Source organism: Mauremys mutica, chromosome 3 (genome assembly GCF_020497125.1).
Source record: "Mauremys mutica isolate MM-2020 ecotype Southern chromosome 3, ASM2049712v1, whole genome shotgun sequence".
NCBI lineage: Eukaryota > Metazoa > Chordata > Testudines > Geoemydidae > Mauremys > Mauremys mutica.
The window spans coordinates 116518870-116545271 of NC_059074.1; the positions used below are offsets into that span (position 1 = coordinate 116518870).

A 26402-nucleotide genomic window follows, 5' to 3' on the forward strand; every position below is an offset into this window, starting at 1 on the left:
GGGTCTGAATCCTCCCCACTCACCACTGGGGAAGTGGCTGAACTATAGAACTGGGAGATGCTTCCCCTCCCGGAAGGGGAAAAACAAGGATAATGACGCAGCTGGAGGGTTAAGTCATAAAAAGGATGCTGCGGTTCCTGGACTGGGGTGGGTCGACAAGTGGAGACAAGGCCAGGAGAGGCACTACCAGGAGAAGGTGCGCCGGATGAGGGATCTAATCTATGCGATGGCAAGCAGAAGGGGCTGCTCTGGGGTGCAAACTATGTCACACTGTGTTCCTAAAATAGGAGAGAGATTTGTAATGATCAGAAGAGAGAACATCAAAACTGAGAGCACTGAAAAATGTTGAAGTTGGGTTGCTAGGGAAACCTCCTGGCTAGGCATGATAAACATAACACATAATCATATACTTAGGGCCAGTCTAATATACCTCTTAACAATACACTAATGATCCATAGATTAACAGCATATCTAAAAACCAAATACAACATTTTATATTGCGCTGTACAAGCTTTTGCAATTCAATGGTGCTGTAACATGCATTATTTCCTTTTAAAGTTGGGTGAGGGGAGGGGAATGAAGCACAGTTTCTTCCTGGGGTGTAATTATCAGGGCCGGCTCCAGACCCCAGCACGCCAAGCACGTGCTTGGGGCGGCATGCCGCGGGGGGCGCTCTGCCGGTCGCTGGGAGGGCGGCAGGCGGCTCCGGCGGACCTCTCGCAGGCGTGCCTGCGGAAGGTCCGCTGGTCCCGCGGCTTCGGTGGAGCATCCGCAGGCGTGCCTGCGGGAGGTCCACCGGAGCCACGGGACCAGCGGACCCTCCGCAGACATGTCTGCGGGAGGTCCACTGGAGCCGCGGGACCAGCGACCGGCACAGCGCCCCCCGCAGCGTGCCACCGTGCTTTGGGTTGCGAAATCGCTGGTAATTATTAATCTTTTACAGAAGACAAAGAGTGTTGATAAAAAAAAATCCTGAGTAGAGCTATGTGAGTAACTGATTTTTCAGTCACTGGCTGGTCTGAAAAAATTGAAAAAAAAATATCAGTTTGTGTTTGAACAGAAACTGAAAATTTTCAGAATTCTCAGTGAATCAAAAAAGGTGAAAAAAATTATTTCATGTCAAACAAAATGTTTTGTTTGGGTATTTTTAATAAAAGGAAATGAAGGGCTAGATTCACAAAACTGGAGGTGGGGGGCAGAGGCGACGCATGGGGGGTTATGTGCCCTCTCATTTGCGCCTTGGCTTGTACTGAGCATGCTCAGTAACCCTGCTGAAACTGGCTGCCCTTCTTCTGTCCCCCCACTATTGGCAGGCACAGGTCATCTCTGGGGGTGCCCTTATACCCAGTAGCCTGGTAGCTAGGGCACTTCCCAGGCATGGCGGGGGGAGATCCAGGTTGAAATCCCCTCTCTGGAACAGGTATTTGAAACTCAGACCTTCCCTTTCCCAGGTGAGTGACTTAACCACTAGGCTATTCTGGAGTGGGTCTCTCTCCAGCTCTACTGTTCCACTTTGTATAAAATATTCATTGGGCCAGAGAAAGAGAATGACTCTATAACCCAGTGGTTCAGGTGCTCACACAGGAAGATTGATGCCCAGGCTCCAGTGCCAGCTGCAGAGTAGGGGTTTGAACCTGATTCTCCCATCTCTCACATGAGGGCATAACTACAGGGCATGGAGAGGGCACTGACACCACCACCAGTGCCAATTTTGTGAATGGTGAATAAATCTTGCCCCAACACCAAAATGTTCCATTCTGATAACGACAAAAGGGTTTATTTTGACATTTCCAAAATATTTTCATTTTTTGTTTTGACTGAAACAATTAACTGACTTTAACAAGAATTTGTGAATTTTTTGGCCAACCTACACCTGTATATTTTAATAAAAAAGGTCAATCCAAAAAATTTCATCCAGCTCTAATCCTGGGACTCTGCTTATAGCACAGACTCTCTGCATTCTGGTAACTATATTAAAAACGTTTTTTCAGAGTTCTTGAGCCTAACCCAGCTGCTTACAGAATTTAAATTATTTATGTTGTCATAAATTTCATCTGCTAGAGTCAGAAGTTCTTCATGGTATCCCAGGAAATAAACCTGACAATAAGTAAATCAGGAGGGTTCCTCCTTCCCTATAATTTAAATCAAGGAGAGACACTGGCCAAGTATCTGTTTCCCAAAGCAGTACAACTAAAACATAAAAATGAATGCCAATGTGATGTTAATGTTCTGATTTTAAAATGCTCAAAAATTACGAAAGGAAAATGTTGGAATTTACATATGTAAAAGAAAGCCTTAATGATATGTGAACTTTGCATCTTTGTGAAGGACTCTTTCTTTTCATTTTGTATTAAAAAGAAAAAGGATGACGGGGGTGGTAGAGGAAAACACTCTTCTATTTCTCTCTCTCTTTTTTTTTTTTTTTTTTTTTTTTTAAGATATCCAGTATTTACCTAAGTTACCATAGTGGTTGCTTTGGAGCTACTGCAATCTTCCATATACTAGTAAATCTCCATTTTAGGGACATTTTTAAAGCAGATGTTTGACCAAGGCAATCCTAAGGATCCCACTGGAGATCAATGAGTCTTTAGGGCCTCTTTTAGAGAGAAATTACTGACATGAAACACCTTAACTGTCCTCTTGGGGCCTCTGCAGTCTATTATCTCAAGGTAGCTGCTGTTTGGGAGCAATAAATCCACTCACATGTGGACCTTCCTGCCCAAGAAGCCATGGTTTTCAGCAGAGCCTAGATAACTCTAAATCTTGAAGTGTATAGTCCGGCTTGAGGAGACACACCTGCACTAGCTCTGATCAAATATGTACCTATGGCCTTGGATGGACTCATACTCAGGGTAGCTAGCTCCTCCTGCTGTTAGCACCGCCAGGGCTACACTAATTCCTAGCATGCTGGCTCAATTGAATTTGCACCTTCCAGCTCTTGTGTAGACATACCCTCAGAAGCATAATTCCCATTTTCAAAAGTGACATAGACACTTAGGGGCCTAAGAGTCATTGAAAGTCAGAAAGATTAAGGCCTGGTCTGCACTGGGGGGGCGGGAAGGGAGGTCGATCTAAGTTACACAATTTCAGCTATGTGAATAACGGTGTCTTCACTGCAGTAAGTCGACAGCTGACACTGTCCTGTCGACTCTGTCTGCGTATCTCGCCCTGGTGGAGTACCGGAGTCGACGAGAGAGCACTTGGCGGTTGATTTATCGCATCTAGACTAGACGTGATAAATCGACCCCTGCTGGACCAATCGCTGCCCGTTGAGCCAGTGGGGGTAATGTAGACAAGCCATTAGGCTCCCAAGTGTATCACTTTTGATGTTGGTTTGTGTTCCTAAGATAAATGTTACTTCTAATAAAAATTAGAAAGTATGTAACTAGAGTATGGATTCCAACCTTGGATGTGTCCCAAAGAGCAGATTTTCATACAATAGCATCCAAAGTCTGGCAAACTTCAGGGATTAAGAGCACAAAAATTATATATTGAAGGCACACGTCAAAAGCATTACTTCACATACCTTCTCAAAACCAGCTGCTCCACTCCAAGCATTACCCCAGTATGAGGCATGCTGTTCATTTGTCCAGTGGCTCTGCTGCTCCAGCAGCTGCCTTTGGCGATTTATGAAATTTTGGCCAAGGAGGACTTTGATATGACATTAAATCTGGTCTGGTGGTGTCTGAGTGTGCTCTGTTAGCTATGACTAGTAGTAGCCAGAAAGCTGTGGGTAGGACCGACCAGTTAGGGTGACCAGACAGCAAGTGTGAAAAATCGGGACAGGGGGTGGAGGGTAATAGGAGCCTATAGAAGAAAAAGACCCAAAAATTGGGACTGTCCCTATAAAATCAGGACATCTGGTCACCCTACGACCAGTGCCAATCAGTGCACTGCCTACTGACTAGCTAAAAAAAAGACTGGGTTGCTTAGTGGATAATAGGCTTGTTTCCATCAGGAAGGTGATGTGGGTGTGGGGAGATGAAAGCTGAAGAGGGAAGAAAGTGGAAGAAAGGAAAGAAGAGCTTGATGAGGGGAGAGATCAAGGAAATGTGAGTCCCCACAGCATCCATCTTGCTTGCACCCCTCCCACTCCCCCGCCTTCCTAAAATCCTAAAGCCAGCCTGACTCCTGATGCAGTGGATTTCACATATGGGAAGGAGACACCCAGTGATGGCCTTTGCAGTAATGGAGTGGCAAGCTGCTGGCATGCCAGAAAGAGAATATTAAAAAATAGTATGATTAAACCCACCTATGGAGAAATGCAGAGATATTCAATTAAAATCTCAAGATAACATGAGGGAAGGGCAGCTACAAAGTATTGTAACAATCCATTTGCTTTTATGCTGGCACGATTAAGACAATAATTCACTGCAGTATAAAATTCAAGATACTGTATTCATTACTAGCCTTTGACCCAGAATAAATCTTTGAGCAGAGTCTTTAATGTTCTCATTCTCTGCTCTATTTATAGCCTCCAGACCACATTTAACTTTCAGTTAGTTCAGGGAATAAAGAATCTTGAATTTTACATGCCAGTGAACAATACATGTTCCAGGAGTGCCAGGTGGGTTGTTTTACAGTGTTTAACATTTGACAACTGTTTTAGGAGAGGAAATGCAGACTAATTTATCTGACTGAAACAAAAGGGGAAATAAGTGAGCGTGTGACACATAATCCTAACTTTATAAAAGCAAATTTAGCTCTGGTGCAGGGTGCCAAACAGACATCCCTGCAGGCAGATTCTCTTTTTATCCACAGAACAGTACTCACAACAGCAGTGTAAGCGTCATTGACTAACCTATGTGCCTCAACATATTCAGGAAGAACCACCTCTGTAGGTGAGGAGGTATTTAGTATTTGACTTTTTGCTTAGGGGAAGGGAACATAAAAACAAAAATCAGTCAAATCAACACCTGCCATTAGTTGCAGTGTCAACATCTGGGCTCAGGCTCTAGCCTGAGCCCAAACATTGACGCTGCAATTAAACAGCCCCTTAGCCTGAGCCCTGCAAGCCCAAGTCAGCTGGCCTGGGCCAGACACAAGTTTTTAATTGCAGTGTAGAGATACCCTTAAATAGTCTAAAAAGATAAAGAGAAATGAGGGGGTGGGGCAATGTGCTGCATGGCAGGTGTTGATTTGACTGATTTTTGTTTTTATGTTCCCTTCCCCTCACCCAGGAGCTGTTCACTTTAACCTATAACAGAAGCCAGGCAGGAGGGAACTGGGGAATACTCTAAACGGAAGCTCTACAGGAAACAGAAAGAAAGATACAGCCAGCCTACTGAGCCTAGCTTTAGTAATAGTACTTTTTTCCTTCTTCTAATCATTTGCCTGGTCAATGTTAGAAGAAAGTGATTTTTATCATTGTCACATAACATCATCCTCCCTCCATTCACCTCTCTCTCTCTCTCACACACACACACAGTTCCAACGGTTTTAGGACCCTCTCTCCACACTATTCCCCCTCCTTCCATGCTAATGAGAAGCTTACTCATGAGATAAGTAGATAATAATTGATATGTTGGGTGACTATCAGCTAGATTCTTTTAGTATCGCAGAAGAAGAGACTCTTTGGGAGAGATTTAAATGAGGGCAGGGTAGTATCTTTATAGACCAGCCCTGGGAGGATGTTTGATACACAGTGTGAAATCCACCACTTCCCTCAAAGATACATTCTGCCCTCCAACTTTCGTTCTAAAATGATAACTTTTGGTTTAGCTCGTCACGCAGATTAATCATTTCATCCATGTGTTCAATTTTCAGTGCACTGTCATGGAGAAGGCTGACATACTAGTGTGCACTGTCACTGGGAAGGTGGGGAGGAAAGGAGGGAGGGGAAGGGTACAGCAAAATAAGTGCATCCATATTTCACAGGCAGATTAAATAAATGATTATAGCCCTTATTGTAAATTATTAGTCAGGCATGCACCTACTGAAGAGGGTGTGATGACATTTGTGCCAGCGGTTTACCAACTGGAAACAAGCTAATTACTGTAATACATACCAAATGAGGAGGAGGTGGCTGTTCTGTGTAGGGAGGGGGTGGAGTCTCTCCTGCTATTTCTGGATCTTCATGTTCACTCTCACTATAGCATTCTAGGAAAAAAGAGTAATATGAAAAAAAAATAAACACCCATTTATTCCTTCTAGCTGCTCAGCAGTTGAAGATCATTATATGATTATATTCAATTATATGATGGAGTTGCCTCCGATTGAAGGGAACTGCACTCAGTGACCCAGGAGGTCCCTTCCAGTCCTATGTATTTTGATCTGATTTGACACTCCTACAGCAGTGTCTCCTCATTGCTATTTTATGGCAACTTGTTTTGAAGTGTATTTTTATTCCAATTTTATCGTTATGGCAGGAGTCATCAGATGGCGCTGCCATAGACAGTTTTACAGTTTGCATGTGAGCAGTTTTCCGTCTGAAGAAATGCTGTGTTGTTAGTTTTGCAAGTTTGGGGAAGTTGTGGCAAGCAGTAGGGAAGTTTGTTCCCTTCCTTAGTCTCTCTATCTAGTGTCAATTCCTGGGGCAGAGTTGCTCCCGGGAAAGGAGGCATTGGTGTTTTGACCAAGATTCCTGGAAGAGGGCAATGGCTTGAATACTGTTTGTGACCATCTTCATTCTAGGATTGATGTACATAGGGTCAAATAAACAAATTGCACTAAGAATACACTCAGACTCCACCTCACTATTTTTAACTCCAGCCTGAAAGGCCCCAACATCTGCTACTGCTCAGCAGAGGGACAACAATATGAATCAAAAGGAAAATAGCAGGGGAGTAGAAGTATTTACTGCTGCCACTTGGGAGGGGTTTTTTTTTCCCAACTAAATTAAACAAACGAAGCATTCACAAATATGGTATAGGTTCTAATCCAGTTATACTCCTTTACAGACCGAGAAATTGAGACACAGAGCTTAAAATGACAAAGAAGGTGACAAAGGAAATCAGCATGCTGTTGGTCCTAACTCCCAGGGCCCTGCTGTAGCCACTGGAAAACTCGGCAGCAGCCACCAGCACTGCAGATTCAAACTCAGAGCAAGTGTTTATATGAGAGACTTCATTCTGTTTAAATGCTTTCCTGTACCACATACCATGTGCGACAGAGTACGCACATACCCTGTACCTGTACATCTGATCTGAACTGAGCCATCGTGTGGTTAGCAAGAATCAGTTAAGCAAAGTGTAATGACGACAGCATCAGTGGGTGTTGGGAGACTGAGGTACTCACTGCCCCTGTGGTTTCAATTGGAACCAGTATTCTTCACTTCCTCTTAGCAATATTGTGCAACAGCTTCTATGTGCTGTTACACAGTAGTAGCAATACCACCTTACTATCTTTGACACAGCTTACAGGAAGTTTGTGAGGTTTCTGTTTTTGTGTTCATGAAGCATTTTGTGGTTCTTGGATTTCATGGCATCATACAAGTGTGAAGTATTATTTATTAACATCACCATTTGGTAACAATCAATTATCATATCTTTCAGATAAATTATTGGTTGTACTCTTTTCCCCCTTCTTTTATATATGGAAAACTGTGTGTGTCACTTTTTTTGGTTCTAATAATTTACCTGTCAGCAAAAAGCATTGATGTGAAGATTTTAAGCAAAAGAAAGCTGTCACAAAGATGTTGATGAAATGACATTCAGGGGATTTGCCAGGTTTTGTATAGTTTTGCACATGTTCTCATTTTATTATTGGCAGAACTAGAGGATTATTTAAGTTATTTTTTAACATAGCTACGGTTTTGTTTACTGCAAACTTTGCCCAGCTACATATTTTAAAATCATGTTTAGAATAACAGATTGAAATTTTATGCAAGTAGAAACATTTAAGAAATCAAAGGAACTATTGATTAATAAATAAAATATTCTTTCTGCGGCTTTTTTTTTATTACACATATGACACCAGAAAAGTAAAATCTATATCTGGTTTCTGATATTGGAAACGGATTGAAGGAAGGACTAAATGCACAGAAACCATTCCCCTCACTCTCCTCTCAAAAAAGCAGGAATCCAAGAGTGGGAATCTAAGAGCTCCTTGAATAGTTATGATGTGTGACACTCAGGAAAGAGTTACGGTGCTAGAAACCGTAGCAAGTCCTTAGGCTATGTCAGCATTTTCCCAAAATGTGGGGTGCCCACCTAGATAATGGGAGGAAGATGGATAGGCCTTCAACAACACACACATCAGGAGTAAAGGGCAGGAGATGGGGATGGGTGCATTTTCCTGAAAATAGCAGTGCGGGGTGTTGTCCAAACTTTTTAAAGCTAATACTTGACAATGTTACGTTTGTTCTGATGATGAAGTGCTGGTAACTTGATCACCTGCTGCAGAGGTTAGCTGGGTAGAGTTTCTCAGCACAGGAGCTCTCTCGTCTGCTTACATAGTTCCCATTAAGCTCAGTTGACTTTCCTAATTTTAATTGCTTCTTATTTTCCTAACTCTTCTCTTGCTTCAGCTGTTTCTCCAAACACAACCAGCATACTGTACTTCCTGGAACTTTCATTTTTAAGCTCCTATTTGTATCCATAATATTGATAGGTTGCCAGTCAAATTATTGTCATCATCTTTCAATCAGCCCTTCTGCTGCTTGTCTAAACAGCTCAAGAAAAACTGGACCCCTTCCCTCCTCTGGTAAAATGTTCAGACTGGGTTTCCTGCTAAGAGACCTAAGATTCAGTGTAGCAATGTGCCCTCCACTTACCCCAGACCACTCTGCTCTAACACCTGAGTGAGGGGCTGAAGAGGCACCAGGGAACGTATCCACAAATGGCAAGTTTCTGGAGAAAGTAAGTGGACCAGTGAATAGAGGTTTCTGTTAAAGAGAAGGAAGGGGAAATACACTGTATCCCAGTCAAAACAAAGGAGACAGTGAAGCATCCTGATTCTCCAGGCACCTCAACTTATCATCACCCATGATTTCTATCAGCACAAACAGCTTGTAATACCACTCCATATGGCACTGAGCAAGCTCAGCAAAGTTAACACGAGCACTGTATGAATGAGTCCTATGTATGAGCTACGTCCCCATTCACAGAGGTAGCAGAGGGCCTAAAGCAGGGGTGGTTAACCTTTTTTCTATCATGGGCTCATAGGCGCCGACTCCGTGGGAGCTCCGGGGATGAAGCACCCACGGGAAAAAAATGGTGGGTGCAGAGCACCTACCAGCAGCCTCCCTACCAGAACCTCCCCCTCCCCCAGTGCCTCCTGCCTGCTGCAGATCAGCTGTTTCACAGCATCAGGAGGCTCTGGGGGGAGAGGAGCAAGGGTGGAGTGCTCGGGGGAGGGGGCGGAACTGGGCAGGGAAGAGGCGGGTAAGAGGCAGGGCAGGGGCAGAGCGAGGGTGGGAAGAAGCAGGGCAGGGGTGGGGCCTTGGGGGAAGGGGGGAAGTGGGGACTGGGCGGAGCCAGGGAGAGCACCCCCAACAAATGAGAAACTCGGCACCTATGCACGGGCCATTGACCCATATAAAAAAATCAATCATGGGCCACACACAGCCCCGCAGGGAGGCGTGGAGCCTCAGGGTTTCCTGCCCGTAGCAGGGCAAGCTCACAGTTCCAGCCCCCTGGGGGCGGGTGCTGAGGCTCAGGGCTTCAGGCCCGTAGCACTGAGACTTGCCATGAGCCGGATGAAATTAAGCAACGGGCCAGATCCCGCCTACAGGCCGTAGGTTCCCCACCCTAGCCTAAAGAGATGATTGTATCAGAGTTCTTTGGTGCTCATAAATACAAATAGTGTGAATCATTTAGCTGTAAACTTCTCGGGTGCAGGGACCTGCCGTTTTATCTCTCTAAAGCAGCATCTACACATATAGTACTGTATTAATGAATAAATAATGGAAACTCTTTTATATCATAAATTCCAAAGTTGTCAGACAATTAATTGTTGTGCCTTGGTTGATATGGAAATCAGATATTCAAGGGCACAACTGGGGTTTTGGTGCTAGTGAAACATGCAACAGCTGATGAGCCACAAACTGAAAGTTTAAAAAGAACAGCGTTGATATGAAATTCATTGTAGCAAAAATCTCACTGTGTAAAAAAAATGAAATCGTTCCATGCAAAAATTGAGATGTGAACATACCTTCTTCATTCTTTCCATTGGATGCCTGAGGAATTACAGCTAGCCCCAGTTTATTTAGCCACCTATGTTATAAACAGAAAACAAGCACATTTTTAGGGATATTTGTATTCTACTCTGCAACACATCTGACAGTCTTCAGATACAGTGATCTTCCTATCTTTTATTATCACCACCAGTTCTTTTCTTTCATCCTCAGTTTAAAGTTCCTGTGGGAATCAGAGCAGGTCTACACTACATAGTTAGGTTGGCTAACCTACATCACTCAGGGCTGTGAAAAATTTCATGCCCTCTGCAATGTAGTTAAGATGACATAAGATCCAGTGTAGACGCTACTATGTTGATAGAATAATTCTTCTACCATCCTACCCACTGCCTTTTGGAGAGGTGGATTTACTACAGCAATGAAATAACCCCTTCTGTCACTGTAGCAAGTGTCTATACACCACAGCGCTACAGCAGTGCAGCTCAAGGTGAGCCCCCCTGTAGTGCAGACTCTCCTTAAAAGGTGCTGAATACCCCTACTCCCATTGATTTTAAAGGGAGTTGAGGAGCATTCAAGCACTCCCCAAGGAGATATGTACTCCTCACCTCACAGGCTAAGGAACAGTTTATAAGGCTATTTAGAAATCCCTCTATTTTTAAACTGCTTCCATACATGGGTATCTGAACCAGTGACTTAATTATTTAAGACACTGTAACAAATTATTTATTCCTCATAGTTATACAATCTTGTGCTCTGATCAGATCATGGCATACATTGTAAGAGTAGGTCCTTTAACTCAGGCTTCCTGACCAAATTTAAAATTGTGTAAGTTATGTTCTGCCTTCCTAAATGTCCCCTTCAGTTCTATATAGCATTCTTCACTTCCTGTTCTAAACTGTTGCTGTATGCTATTAACAGCTGCTGCGTTTCCCTCCTTCCCTAGAGGGCTGTGTTTTCTTAGTGCATGAAGAGACACCTGGCTATAGTTTGTGTACCTTTTCAATTTATAAATCGTTTGGATCCTTTGAGCTGTAAGGTGCTATAGTATGCAAGATACTATGTGCTCGTTTAACCTCTCTTCAGACTAATCTGTAGGTCTAGTGAACCTCTGGAAACTAGTTATACAGCAGTTAGATGACATAGCATCTCATTTTGTTCACCATTGAGGCCACTGGGAAATTTGCCAATAACTTCAGTAGGAGTAGGATTGGGTCCTTAGTCCCACCTCCTCCTGATCACTATATGAAGTATAGATGTGCATAACAACTAAAGGTTACGGGCTGTCATTCCTGTAAAAGTGAAGAATGAATTTTGGCTACAGTTTATTAAGGACCTTGACCTTACTCAATGAAAATTAATAGAAATGAAAGTAAAAAAGAAATCTTAGTATTTCAAACAGAACGGATAGGTCAAAAAAAATCCAGATTTAAAAGGTTGCCATCATGTAGGAGTGTAAAGTGCACATTGGTAAATGCATGCAGTTATCTGCTATCCAACATTCGTTTGCTTTTTATGTTTGCATCACTACTGCAAAGAGTTCATCTTCTAGCACATGTACTAAATAAATGAAGCAAACTACTCCCTGAATAAACCCATTAGTGGTTTAATGGATGGATGCCTAAAAGAGTTACAAACAAAGGTCTTGCTCCTATAAACATTTATGTACATGAGTAACTTTACACGCATGAATAGTCCCAACGAGTTCAGTGGGACTACTCACAAGTGTAAACAGTTTCAGGACTGGGACCAAGAAGGGCAGATACCGCTCTCTCTAGTTTTATGCATGTGTGACTTTTATATAATACATTTCCATGGAAAACATTAGTATTAATACAACACTGAGAAATTAAGTTCTCATAAATCAGCAAATCCACAAAAGATCAATTCTGACCCTATGCAGGGGTGTCTCACTCAATTCTCAAGAAAGATTTTCTGCAAACTGCAGTTGTTAAGTAAATTTCATTATGGCTTAAAAAATCAAGGCCAATAATAAATTACTGTATGCCCTATTGTATCGTACCTTACTCTATAAGGTTGTATAAGAAATTTCAGTTTTTATTATATAAATGTACATGAAAATTTGTCAGACAATTCATAATTCACAATACACACCATATTTTAAAGGTCTAAATTCAAGGGTCGGAGTTAATCTTTGTGGATTTGCTGATTTATGAGAACTTTAGGAACATTGATTGATTTTTATGAAACATTGGCAGACTTATTGAAAATTGGCCTTATAATGGGATCCTAACTTAACCTTAACTATGGAGCAAATATTGCCACTCCATAATATCTTAATTAAATTGGCATGTTTTTAAACAGCCATCACTAGAGCAGGGTGTTTTATCTTACATTTACTTGGAAGATAACCACTGCATCAGCAAGAAAAAACAAAAACAGCACTCTTGAATCACAACAATCACATAATCTTGAATCACAACTACTACTTGATAACTAAAGAACCAACATGCAAAAAAAAGCAATGGTTCTATGATGCTGGGCAAGGACAGAGATATTCAGTTGCTGTTACTTACCTATTCATTTCCTCCACATTCTCTGCTGCAAAATAAAATGTCTTGATCTGTGGGTGGTTGACCTTAATAGCACTTCAAGAAAAAACAACAACAACGCACACACACACACACACACAGAGGAAAAGTTAATTTAGGTAGGAAAAAACAATGAAATTGTGTGAGCAAATTATCCAAAGCATAACACCTTTGTACACCCCATTCTATTAATGCAGACCAAGTTATCCATCGAGAAATGTATTTCTTTCCTCAAAATTCTGTGCCATTTTTGGAATTTTATAGGTCTGTCATTTTAGCAAAGATACAAAGAACATTGGGTTGAGATAGATAAGAGGTATTCCAGGACATTTTCAGAAGAAAAAAAACTGCTAACATATTTCTAGTCTATTAGCGACATTTTATGGCCTCCTGATTTGTACACCCTTTTGGTAAAGAGAAGGGAGTAAAAAAGATATTTGTGAAAATAAATGTTATAATGATATTAGCTGCCTTCTAACAAACCAACAATGGTATATGCCTGGGAATAAGCGCTAAAGTATCACAAGAAAGATGTGCCGGCTAAAGAAAAAAAGTTTCCAATTCTGGATGCTCACATACCAAGAATCCATCTCAATTCACCTCTGTTCTGTTGCCCCAAAAAAGAAAATCAGCCTGTTTCAGAAAAGCAATAAAGTTGCCTTCTAGTGAAGGACTGGAGGGCCAATGGGACTGGAATCTGCCCACAGGACTGCATTGAAAGTTGATTCCATTTGATGGTTGTTTGGTGGCTTATATAAAATGAATTGAACTCAGTCCAAATACTGCAGGCAAGTATCCACATAAACACACATCATCAACTGTGTCAATAAGTGGCAGCTACAATGAAGAACTATACAGCAATGGAGACTGAACTAGCTAGTTGAAACACACTGGTAAGTTAAAACAGAAGAAATTTACACTTCGACAGCCAATTTTATCTCTGTTCTGTGGATAACTAGAGGATTTCAGGAAGCCTAAGCAGATCATGGGGCACCTTTTCTCAAAATACCTATGATTTTTTCATTTAAGACATCTCACCATTTTTAAAAGGGCACAACTTTATATGTCCTTCTTCCTACATGTTGTTAGGTAGCTTTCTAATTATATACACCAAACTCTAGAAAGGAGATTATTGTTATCACATAAATTAAATTATAAAGCAAATTATGCTAATTTCTGCATTTTGAAAATAAGATCATAGCAGGTTCCCCCATATGTGATAATTAGTACAGGGAGAATACTTCAAAAGTTTCTGGTAACATTCATTCCAATTTTTAGATGAATTCATTGACTGTTTGCAGCCTTTTTATGTTTTATTGCAAATATTCTACCAAACCAATTTCTGTCAGAAATTATCACTGAAACAACCAGTTGGAAATTAATTGGAGAATATCCACAGAAAGCAAACACTGAATTTGCAAATAAGAATTTTTGCAGAGGAATCCTCATTCTAAGAGTTTCACTCATCCAGTCAGGGAATGTAACCATACAATTGAACATTTCATACTTGAGCCCCTAACCTTAGGCACCTAGGGCCCTCCATTTGCAAACACTATCATGCTTAGCATTGCAAATGGTCCATTGAAGCAAAGGCAACGGTCAACACTTTCTGTGTGTTATGTGGCTCATCAAACAAGGGCTCTGAGAAACCAACAGGAAACTCTGGAGCCACAGACTCTCATACTCATTTTGCCTCTGTCCCTCAAGAATTCAAGTAACAGGCCTGCCAGCAAGCCTGCCTCAAGAAAAATGTGGGGATAGAGCATAGAGAGGAAGGCATTCTCTTAAAAGCCAGGATAAAACCATGTAGTGTTTTATAGATTAAAAACCAAATCCTTGAACTGCATTTAGAAGCATCTGGAAGCCAGTGCAGTGTATGGAGCACGATGGTCAGGGCCGACCCTAGATAAAATGATGCCCCAGGCAAGGAGCATCTTCGGCACCCCTACCCCCCTCCATTTGTTAAAATTTTGAATACCTTATTTTTGTTGCATTTGTAGCCCTTTTCATGACTTTGATGCATGATTTGCATGCATGACTTATCCCTGTCATATAAGGTGATAAATTTGCACACTAGAATCTGTAAATCTGTATTTATTCATGCCATATGTAAGCAAATAAGAAAAAAATTGTTTCCTTGACTCTTACAGAAACATTTTAATTTTAAGAATAACTAAAACGTACTAATATCAATAAATTGAACTGTGCACCAACAGTGGGTGGATCAGTATTAAATAGTGTTACAGTAAGTGACAGTCTTAGAATATTAACCCTAGTCCTGGGCTTTCATTTCACTTCACTTTGTTCTTATATCTCACTGACTGAATGTTGATGCCCCTCCCCTTATATAGCGTGGCTGACAACATTCTAGGAGGTTCAAGGAAAATGTAGTTCTCAGAAAGTCTGGAAGGTTCCATGAGATTCTGCAAGGAACATTCCAGCAGGTTGGTGAAAAGTGAATCCACATACGGAATACCTGAAACATTTGACTTCAAACATTCTATTGTCCCTTTTGTCGCTAACAACAAAAACAGCATCTTGAGCCTGGTGCCCCCCGAGCCTGGCACTCCAGGCAGTCACCTGGGTCACCTGCCCCTAACTCCGGCCCTGACTGTAGTAATATATCAGACAGTTTATGCTGCTAAGTAAGCAAGCTGTCAGGTCCTGAACAAGCAGAGACTTCTATGTGATCCTCAAACATATCCCAAAGAATTCATTGCAGTAATCTAATCTAAAGAATAATCCCTGTTAATACACAGCAATATTATTTATATCATTATTAACCCTCCCAGTTAAGAAAAGGTAGCTAATCAAGAGTGCTCTCATTTGGATACCAGTAGGAAGAAAGCCCTTGGTATAAAGACATATTTGTTGTTTAATAGAGTATTATGACTCTGCATACCATAGATTTTATCTTTATAAGGGTGCACCAAATTCACTTTCCACAACTCCTAAAACTGCATAAATCCCATGCCAGGGTTCTCTGGGGAAGGCTAACTGCTCAGTCCAGATAGGGAGGCAATACACAGGAGGTGTAGTGAGCAAAAGGCATATCAGGAAAAGAAAACAAAACAAAATAAAGTAAAAATAATAAGAATAATAATTTTCCAGGCAATGTCAAACACACAAAACCAGATATTCTTTGCGCAAAAGTTAAGCCCAGTCATGGTGAAAGTAAGAAACTGAGAAGTTCTTTAGATAGTCTATTCATGACATTTCTGATCTCCATCCCTTTTCATTGACCTCCACCAAATTCAAATGTAGCTTTTGGCATGTAAAATCTTTATTCAGCCAAGCATGGGGCTGAGTGACAGACTTACTACTTTTTCTTGCATTCACTCGCTCGGTCCACAGTGAAGTCTGGCAGGTTGATGAATCCTTCAGCTTTCTCTGCCTGCAACAAAATACGTTACCGGCATTAACCCAGGCTCCAGCGGGGGACACTTCTGACCAAGGTTATATTAATTCCCGACAACCTTTTATTCCGTGCATATACATTTCTACTGCAAGGAGCCAGCTAGGACTGACTTTTATGTGACTGTGTGTAGCGGAATCAGAAACCCTGCATGGGTTGCCTATCTCAAAGTGATGGCGGTGCCACTACTCCGCCTCCTGTGCAAGTGAGCAGGGTGTGGGCATAGCTTTTGCTCCACACCCCCAAGAACCAAGCAGCACAGGTGAACTGGCACAGCAGGGGATGGAATCTGCACCTAGTATAGGGTTAGGGAAGATTACTCCCCCTCTGGAGCAACCATGCACTGACTCATAGTCAGGATTTGTCACACAAAGCCACACCCTGGTCCGTAGGGTCAGCTGTGGATACAAACTCCAAAAGCAAAATTTAGCCTCAGGTCTGAACAGGACTAAAATAGAGGAGGTGCTAGGGGAATGCAGCTCCCTTTGTAATGATCAGTGATCACATGCAGATACTGCTGTACATGAACAAAGTCATCAGCCAAACCTCATATATGCAGCATGGGAAACTGAACTCTTCAGCTCCAAAAACAGAAGTCTCTTCTCATTTGAGGTGAAGATTAATGTCAAAATAGGTCAGTAAAAGTGAGGACCATATCCTCTTTTCAGGTCTGGCCATTAGAGACTCAGAGGGGGTAAACACTTGAGCTGGTTTAACATTCAGTACAACACTGCTTAGTACACCTTGCTAAAATAAAGGGCCAGCTTTCCCAGGCTTCCTTTATTCACCCACAACATTGCCAGTGCAATTTAGACATCTAAATATCTGATTTGCAGGTATAATTAGTTAATTAAGCATTTACAGGTGGGATTTTCAGAAGTGCTCATCCTGGACCCAGTTAAATGCCAGATTTGAGTTAATAAAGTTGCAGCCTGCTGCTGAAATCCATCCCCATGTCTGTCTTCATTCACCTGTGCAACCTGCTCAATCACTGTAGACCTGAACCCTTCCCCTCTTATGAATGGCAGTGATGCAGATAAATAAGAACCTGCATCTGTATGTGTGGGGGAAATATGGATGTGTTCTTTCAAAAAATATTAGAAATATTAATGCCTGAACTACTCATTTCTTGTCCCTCCCCCTCAACCCTACCACATTATTATTCTGAAAACGTACACTGTGAAAAGCAGCTGAGCTATCTAAAGATATTTCAAAGAGCAGGGATAATTCAGATGGAGCAGAGGTGCAGAAGACTGGCAGCATCTCAAACTACATTGTTTGTGTGTGAATTTGAAGAGACTATAAAAAGGAGGATATTAGCCAAGAATAGCCTCACATTTGTATACGTCAAAGATTTAAACTAGAGCGACTGAAGACATTGATTGAGAAATTAAGTGCAGAGGAAGCAATGGGGTTAATCATAGGAGGTGAGGAAATTGCAGTTTTGTGGACTGGCTTCTTCTGCAGTGAGAAATGTTGTTGGTTTGCTACTGTTGTTTTTTGTCTTCTCTGGATTATAATTTTAATTATCTGTCAAGGGTGCTGAGAGACTGGGTTAGGCTTTATTTTACGTTTCACATGTTGAAATGTAATTAAGTTAAATTAATAGCAAGCAGGAGATCAGAAGTTTTTTTAAAATGGAAAAATAAAGCGTAAGAGAGAATTTTACTAAAATTGCATCATATTTAAAGTAGGATAAACAACACCCTGAACTAATGCTTTCAATCTAGCAGCAGCAGCCACAGTAAATGAATGGAAAAATAAGCCAGTAAGAGAAAGAGGAATTCTAGAAAGTGCCTTCCAAGATTTGGCTACTGATGGTACTAAAGGAAGAGAACAAATTATGCAGGGCTAGAGTACCGAAAGCTTGGTTACCTCGTGAGCTAAGCACAGTAAACAGACTACATCTACATTTCTCTTCCCTGTACAAGCTTTCAAAAACAAATGCCAGCACAGACAAGTGCTCCATGTGGTGCCTAGCATCGCATTGAAACAGCTGTTATTAAATGCACCATTGGACTGGAAAGGTACACCCACAATGCTGGTTTCTCCACTCCATTCACCCCCAATCTAGCTATTCAATTTTAGCAATTGAGATTAAGATGATCTTTTAAAAAAGGAACATCCCTTATTCCCCCACCCCCAGCCCTACCCACACACCAACGAACTGAAATTTAAAGCAAGAACCAATGAACTTTGCAACACCAGGTGGCTCTTTGGCAGCACATAATATATATCTCCATTTATAGAAGAAGAAGAAGAAGAATGCATATTATCATAGTATATATTTTTATATTTTCCTTGAGGGATCAACAAGATACTACTTGTGGGTAAAGTTTGCCATTACGGAAAATGAATGCAATCCAAGGCATTCAGAGTCATCCTAATACACGTTTTACCATTTTTAAAGGACGTTGAAAAATCGGAGAGGGTTCAGAGAAGAGACAAAAAATGAATTGAGGGCTGGACAAAATGCCTGACAGTGAGAGATTTAAAGCTCAATCTGTTTATTTTATCAAAAGAAGATTTAGAGATGATTTGATTACAGCGTATAAGTACCTTCACAGAGATGATATACCAGGTATTAGACTCTTTAATCTAGCAGAGAAAGGTATAACAAAAACCAGTGACTGGAAATTGAAGCCAGCTAAGTACAAATTAGAAATAAGGCACTATTTTTTTATTATTATTATTTTTTAACAGTGAGGGTGATTAATCATTGTAATCAGCTACCAAGGGAAGTGGCACATTCTCTATCGCTTGATATCTTCAAATCCAGATGGATAGCCAAACACTTGTTATGCTTCAAGTCAAACAAGTTACTGGGCTCAACATGGGGAGAACTGGGTGAAATTCTATGGCCTGTGGTATACAGGAGCTCAGACAAGATGATCTAATGGATGCCCCCCCCACCCCTCCCGCCGCCCTTAAAAATGTATGACTCCCTAGCCCTTTTCATTCATCTACAGAGGGTGCATCTCTATAAACAAGTGTAGGATATAGCCATAAGTCTCATTTGGGGATTTTGCAGATTACAGGTGACCTTTTCATTCCACCGTGGGCCACTCAGTTTTAAAGGAAATCTTTCCCCTCAGTCATTTAGGAAGATGGATACTTACAGCCTCAATACAACAGTTCATTTAAAAACAGGTGCTTCAACTAAGCATGTGATTCAGTCCAACTGAAGACACGTGACTATTCACATTCTTAATGTTAAGTAGGTGCTTAAATGCTTTGTTGGAGTGGAACAACAGTGCTCAGCACTTTTCAGGATCAACATGTAAGTGCATTTTAGGGTTCCATGTTCCTTGTGATTTCATAATTTCCACATCATATTTGATTCATTTGCAAGTTGGACATGCTACTGTTGGGTGCGGGGGTGGTTGTTTGTTTGTTGTTGTTTTTGCTTTTTGTTTTGTTTTGTTTCTGTTTTAAACTGACAGCTCTATAAACTAGACCTGGTATCTTCACTGCAATCTCAAGACATGCAGCAGGTATAACTGAGAACAGAGTTGTGATAGCTGTGTTGGCTCCACAATATTAGCATGCGTAAAAACCAGTAAAATCTTATTGTTGTCACAGAAATCAACAAATAGGATTCTAAATAAGCACAGGGAGCAGATATGTAAAGTAAAAGTGACATTTTTGTAGTCAATTTTTGGAATGGAATGGCATTTTAAAAGCTACAAACTGAAGCTCTGAACAAAGGACTGAATGACCCATCCAAGCTGTGGATATGTTCCAGAGGGACTTTCAAGCCAGCAAACACACCAATACTGCTAGGAACTTGATATATGGACTTTGAAGTCTTTCTACGTTTGTGACTATTTTACCATTTAACATTTCTCCTTGTTTTTTCTTTATAATAAACCTTTAGTTTTAGACACTAAAGGATTGGCTGGCAGCATGGTATTTGGGGTAAGAGCCAAGCCTATATTGACCTGCTGATGTGGCTGACCCTTTGGGGTCAGAAGAACATTTTGTATATGTGAGCAGTTTTTTTTAAATAACTTCTCACTGCACTGGAGCTAGGTGCTGGCTGGGAGCCAGAGAACTGGAATGCAACGAAGGGGGCTGTGTGATTTCTTTTTTGCTTCTTGATAACCAGTGTGGGGGAATCAGAAGCACGGTTTGTGACTGGTTGCGGAGTTTAACTTCAGTGTTACCCACCAATCTTGGAAGTATCTGCTCTCCCTTTTGCAGCCTGCCCTGACCGTGGCATTTCCAGCAAGGGCTACCCCAGGTCACAATTTAGTTTTAACTTTTAAGAGAACATAAGCAATCAGGGGAAAGGTGTGAAATTGATAGTGCTGGAGATTGAAGTTGTCACTTCATCCACAGAACAGCAGAACACTGATAGCACAAACTGGTTTCTGTGGCCTCATGAGTGTGCTTTAGTTGTGGCTGCGGGGGAACCATTTGCAGGCATGAGTGAGAAGTCCAGCCTCCATGTCTACTCAATGTTCTGCTTCTCTGGTACATTCTAAGATTTTTCAGTTGTGGATAATTTTTGTAATGCTTATCCAGACCTGCAAGGAACCTCATAGTCCAACAAACAGTCAGCAGAAGGCAATGACTTTTCGACAGTGCCAAGGGGTCTGATGAGCACAGTTTAAACACAATTAGTTAGACCAAGACTTAAGGATAAATATTAAGTCCATCATCACCTGAACCCCCTTTTATTGTATTCATCAGAAGATTTTTCTAAGCTGATTCCTCATGAAACAGCGTTAGAGATCAAGACTTTGAACAATGTGCATTGCTATAGAAGGGAACTTGCAATTTTTGTCCATCCACTGAATGTCACACAAGTAATCCTAGAGATACACAACAAACAGTTGATTAGTCTCCCACTTTCCAATTAATCACAGGTGCACAAGTGAGACAGACAGGAGATGAAACAGGAGTCTAGCACCAGAATTATTAGTGTTCATTTTTTTCCTGCCATGCAGAAGTAACGCCCCACTCACAAGGTTTCAGTATGAATGCTCCAGACTAGAACTAAAACTGCTTGGGGGAGGCAGAACCTGATAATGTCCTTTCTAAATGTTCAATTTAGAAGCATCCATCTGTACAGAATAGCATCAAAAAGAGGGAACTAGAGACTAGCAAACAGTGACTCTCAAAGATGTCCAGAGTTCAGTCTGGATACGCATTCAGACATTTTGGAGCTAATCGGACTAACTTATTAAGATTGCCCCACTTACTCCCAAATCAGTTCTCATTCACACCTTTCAACCCCATCACATCCTTTTCAGTTTCCTTCTCCCAAGGTGCTCCCTGACTACCTTAACTGCCTCTCCTCATCCTTTTTTAATAAGGTCACAAATCTGACACTGTTTCTGTTGAGATGGCCCAGCTGCTGTCTTCTGGTACACTGCTGGTGAGACGTGAATGCATCTGTTCCCCATTCCCTTTTCTATGGAAGACCCAAGATTTGAGCACAATAGCCAGAGCTACAAAGAGTTCCAGAGCTTCTGAAGCCCTAGGATAGATTTAATCAAGAGCATGCGATCCACTGGGGATGGTGGAGAATATCCACCCTAAAACTTGAGAAAATATAAATGTGGATTCTGATATTTCTCCAGCCTTACTAGAAAAAGGCCACCAACACCACACTGCTGTTGCTGTGCTACCGTTCTCAGTATCTGGCTGACTGTAGCATCTACAGAAAGCTAAAAAACTTCTTGTTTCTTAAAATAAAGAAAGTGGTCATACAGAACCACAGATAGCCAAGGTCACTGACTTAATTCATTCATCTGACCTCAGCTTGATTCCGCCCCCACCACTCTTCACTAGTGTGTCAATGTCTAGGAGGATCGTCGTGTATAGGCCCTTTTTTATAGTAATCTGAGTTGAGTGTTTAGATGCTAAAGTGGAAAGTGACTCTGTTGCATCCTCCCAGCCTGACATACAGCAGCTGATCTCCCCACATTGTTGAAACTACAGAATATTCTAATGATCTTTAAAACATATAGGGCACAATTCTTACATCAGTTTCGCTAGTGTAAATCGGGATTAACTCCATTGACGGTAATATAATTGCATCAGTATAAAAATTGGTGTCATGCAGGTGAATTGGGTCCATAATATCTTTCAGCAAGTCAATAAGAAACCAGAAGAATCTTATTATATGCTGGTCCACAACACTGCACCTTTATTCTGCTTCAGGCACTAGCATTTAGGAGCAGGCGTGATTAAGTGACCAAGGCATTAACAAGCATTTCTAAACATCAATGAAGAGGTGGAAATATTCGCTAGGCTATAAAATACGATGGGCCAAATACAGCCCTAGGGTAACTCAACTGAAATTAATCAAACTGCACCTGGGATGGCTTTGATCTAATAAAGGTAAGCGAGAAAGCCTTCCTCTTCCTTTGACACCTTTTCATTGGTGTGATGCTGCTGAGCACTGTCTAGAACTACGTTGGGCAGAGGCCTGTACTTTAAGTAGGCCAAGGTAACAATAGTCCAACTCAGCCTGTTACATAAAATTGTTTATAACATCAAGAAAGGTGGAGACAAATGGACCAGTACAAACTGGATTGCTTACATTAAACAACGGTGATGAAGGGTCTTCCAGGCTCCTGGCATAAAATTGCAGATTGTTATGACAATGAGCTGAAAGAGTCTCAAATTGAGAGGAAATGTTTATAGTTGAAATCACCGAGAAGTGTTTTGAATGGTTAACTAAATAAGGTAGCCACCCCTTTTTGGACATGATCTATCTGGGGGGTCACTCAGTGACAATCAGGGGTGTGAGACATGGACTGGAAGGAGACAACTTTATCACCATGGCTTCCATCTGCATCATCTCCTCGGACCCCAGAATCTACCATTATACCATTGGGCCTTGATCATCCTGATCCTAAGAGAGAAACCTGAACAGAGCAAGCCAGGGAAAGGAAACTGATGATATCACCACCTCCACCTGCTATGTGAGATTTGCATTTTGCTCCTTCATGTCCATATCCTTCCCAGTCTTATTTTTCCCCTTTCCTATCTCCTGCTTTCCTTTTACTTTCTGTCCAAAAAGAGTCTGTTTAGCAGGCCAAGTCTGACATGTCTCAGAGTGATTGATAAAGCTCTGCTATGCCCATGTCTCTCCAGTAACAAGGCTGAAAGTCAGATTCAACAGCAGAGTCAGGAGCTGCATTTTCTATCTTTGTTATTCTTCTCTCTTCGTGTGTCTGTCTTCTTTTTATTTTAAAGAAAGAAGGACTGGACTTCAATGACCACTGCAGCAACAAGAACTGCTCCAAACCACCTCAACGCTCTTCTCTTTTCCTCTAAGAGAACAGTTAGTAACATCTAAAAAGAGCCCCGGAAAGGGGTTTCTCTCTATAAAAGAACACTCCACAGCTAACGGGATGTTAAAATGAAAACCTTTCTTAATACTTTACGTTTTAAATGTTTTAGCAGCTTTCTTTGATAAAAGGTTTTAAAAAATTAACTGTAATTGTTACAATGTAACTAAGCTAGTGATTACTTGACAATAAATCCCAGACCACACTTAACTGTTTACTGTTGCAATTGTAAACAAAGGTTTCAGTAACACCTTACCCCCTTGTTGGGCCCAAGACATCCCTTTTTCAGTAGAACAGCTATTTGCATTTAGAAAAGTTAATCATTCACTATTCAGCGATTAAACTTCATGGTTCCAATCCACTCTGCTCTCCTAGTCACCTAATCCCCTGACCCCTCCAAATTTTGAGCTCCCTCAGTGCAGGTGTCGATAAAAAAAATACAGTAGGAGCTTTTGTGCCAGATCCATGAGTGAAACAGGTGTAAGTGGGAGGGGTAAATGCCCCAACTTATATCCTTCTGGTCAGCAAATGCAAGATGCTAGCCCTGCCTAATCAAGTAGGGTCACAACAAAGTCTAAAACAGGTGTATTCACTCTCCAGTACACGCAGTGCCTTTGCACACAAGCCATAATCTTTCATTAAACATCCAGGTAAAGCATCTTAGCTAAACAGGACTGGCTCTGGGCGATTGGTTGCAGTATAGATTGCCTGACCATGCCAATAGAAAGACAATTATGCTGTATTTAATCTCTGCTTCCTTGATACTTTTTTATTTCTAATTATTTTTTATTTCAGTTGATCACAGAAATCCAGGGACTGCTCATTGTCTCCATCATAGGCTGCTTCCCATTCACAGTGTAATAGAAGAGGGAATGTCTGGAGAAAGCAGAGGATTGTCATAAATAGAAAGGCTCTTTTAGGGAAAGTTCATCCTCTGAACTGAAATCTGACTCTTGAGTTGAAGTGCAGTGTACTCCTCCCTTGAAACGCTCCAAATCTGGCCCTTTATCATTGGCACCCCAGAGCAGCAGGTTACAAATTAACAGGACATATGACAGTTTAATTACAGACACTGGATGCAATGACAGAAAGACAAGAGATAACACCATAATGAGCTGGCCAAGCTGTAATTCTGACACCAGCTTTCCTATCAGACACCAATATCAAAAGGAGAGTAAAAGACAGGTCAAGCAAGGTTCAAACTGGAGGTGGGGGAAATAAGCAAGTCCCCTTATTAAAATTAAGCAATTAGTTCAGCTGAGAACATGAGGAGAGTGCTGTCCCTTCCTTGCCTGTAGGTGCCTGTAAGCTTCTTAAATTGGCAAGTTCCTTCCAGCATTTAAATGACAGTGGAGCCTGTAAAGAACACCCAGGTTTAAAGGAACAGACTGTATTTCACAAGTGCTTGCAGAACCAAAAGATGTGGCAGCATTTGCTCATTTAGCAAGAAATCTTAAGGCTGAACAAAAACTAAATAAGCCTGATCATTTATACATCTCCAGATTACACTTCAGATCTGCCCCAACCCTCTCCTTCCCAGTGCCTGTAGTCCCTGCTTAGTCACTCACACACAGTTAGGAGTTTATTGTACTCACCAGTTGGCTGCTGTACCAGTATAACGATGACCCCTTCAGCACGAACCAGAACTTTTTCCATTTGTTGCCAATGAAAGGTCCTTTTTCCTTTTTCTTGTAGAGCCACCCCTGGTAATCAACTAGTCCCAGGTCCTTGCACGATATCCTTCGTCGACTCATAATAACAATCCCTGTGCCATTAAAATAAATGGTTCTGCTTGTTTAAATGTACAGTACTAAATAAATTAAATATATCAGTCCATCTACATTTGCTATATTAAGAGTCATCCAAGTGTCTCTTAAAATGCACACAGAAGTCAGATGGTCAGTCAGTTTTATGATGTCTGTTAGACACATTCATTTGAAAGGCATTCTAAATGTACAAAGATAAAATGAGAAGAGGTTCTCAGAAAATAAATTACTGATTACTCTAAAGATAATTGCACACAAATAAGACATGAATTATTGTAAAATAAAACATACTAGATAAAAATGTGTCTCCTCCTTCTTACAACTGCATTAGAAAAGAATAGATCTATTTAAGTCATAGCTAAAGAGGACTAGCTTTCAACTAAATGAAAAGCTGCATTTCTCTCTCTCTCTCCTTCTCTCACTCTAGAATCTCCAGCTCTGTGTCTATTGACATACCACAAGGGCTTAGTCCAAATGAACAGCATGCTGTCATTTTTTCAGAATCGATGCAAAAAATAAGCAGAGTTTAAACAACAGTCCTTCACCAGCGGTATGAAAACCTCGACCTCTCCCGAACAAGACACATTTAAAAAAAAAAGAGGAACAGAAGAGGAGGGAAAAGATCTGTTACCTTGACTTTTCTGTTTGGTCTTCTGACGCAAGGGAACCTGCAAGAAATGCAGGAAGGAAAGAAAGGAAATTTCAGATTGTGTTACAACATTTGTAAAGAAAGACTGAGGGCGACTGGAGGAGGTGGTGTTTATACGGAGGATGGAATCTAAAAACCCACTTGCAGCTAAAGGGAAGCTACTAGCTGAAGCATAAAATGTGTTAATTAAAACTGATGTATGTGCAGTTGAACAAGAACAAATGTAGCACTATTATATATATGAATCTATCCACTAGTGCTTCCTGTTTCACACCCACAGGCAGCCTCTCTCTGACTGCTTTTTAGCTGAATCGTATAATGTTCTCTGAAGTAGAAAAAGAAAAGTTAAGCCTGCAACATTTTAAGCCTCATTGCCTTTATTAGGGATAATTACTGACATGTAAGGGTGAAAAATACGTCAGGTATTTTGTTATCACTGAGCTCTCAGCACATTGTGGGCATTACTGTAAACAAATAATAAAAACAAAAATATCACTGTTTTTCCCCCTTCTTTTCTTTCTAGTAAACATATACCCCCTACATGAGTAAGATGTTGACAAAATATGTTACAGATAGGAGGATAGTGTCTCAATATTAAAAAAATATTGTCCACATTTGGCTGATTTTCCTAATTTTGATGT

General features: G+C 41.1%; 1 protein-coding gene across 4 annotated transcripts in view; it reads right to left on the bottom strand.

Annotated features, from left to right (window-relative positions):
- Positions 1 to 26402, bottom strand: part of IPCEF1 (interaction protein for cytohesin exchange factors 1) — a 76763-nt gene that overhangs the window by 20200 nt on the left and 30161 nt on the right. For 2 of the 4 annotated variants that reach the window (XM_045009413.1, XM_045009411.1), the window contains exons 3-8: positions 25744 to 25780; positions 24942 to 25111; positions 15945 to 16018; positions 12610 to 12681; positions 10093 to 10154; positions 6008 to 6099 (exon numbers count right to left, since the gene is read on the bottom strand). In XM_045009413.1, the coding sequence (XP_044865348.1) occupies positions 6008 to 6099; positions 10093 to 10154; positions 12610 to 12681; positions 15945 to 16018; positions 24942 to 25111; positions 25744 to 25780 (507 nt within the window). Of the gene's footprint in view, positions 1 to 6007; positions 6100 to 10092; positions 10155 to 12609; positions 12682 to 15944; positions 16019 to 24941; positions 25112 to 25403; positions 25524 to 25568; positions 25691 to 25743; positions 25781 to 26402 lie in introns of those variants that run through there. The other 2 variants (XM_045009414.1, XM_045009415.1) reach the window with 2 other exon arrangements.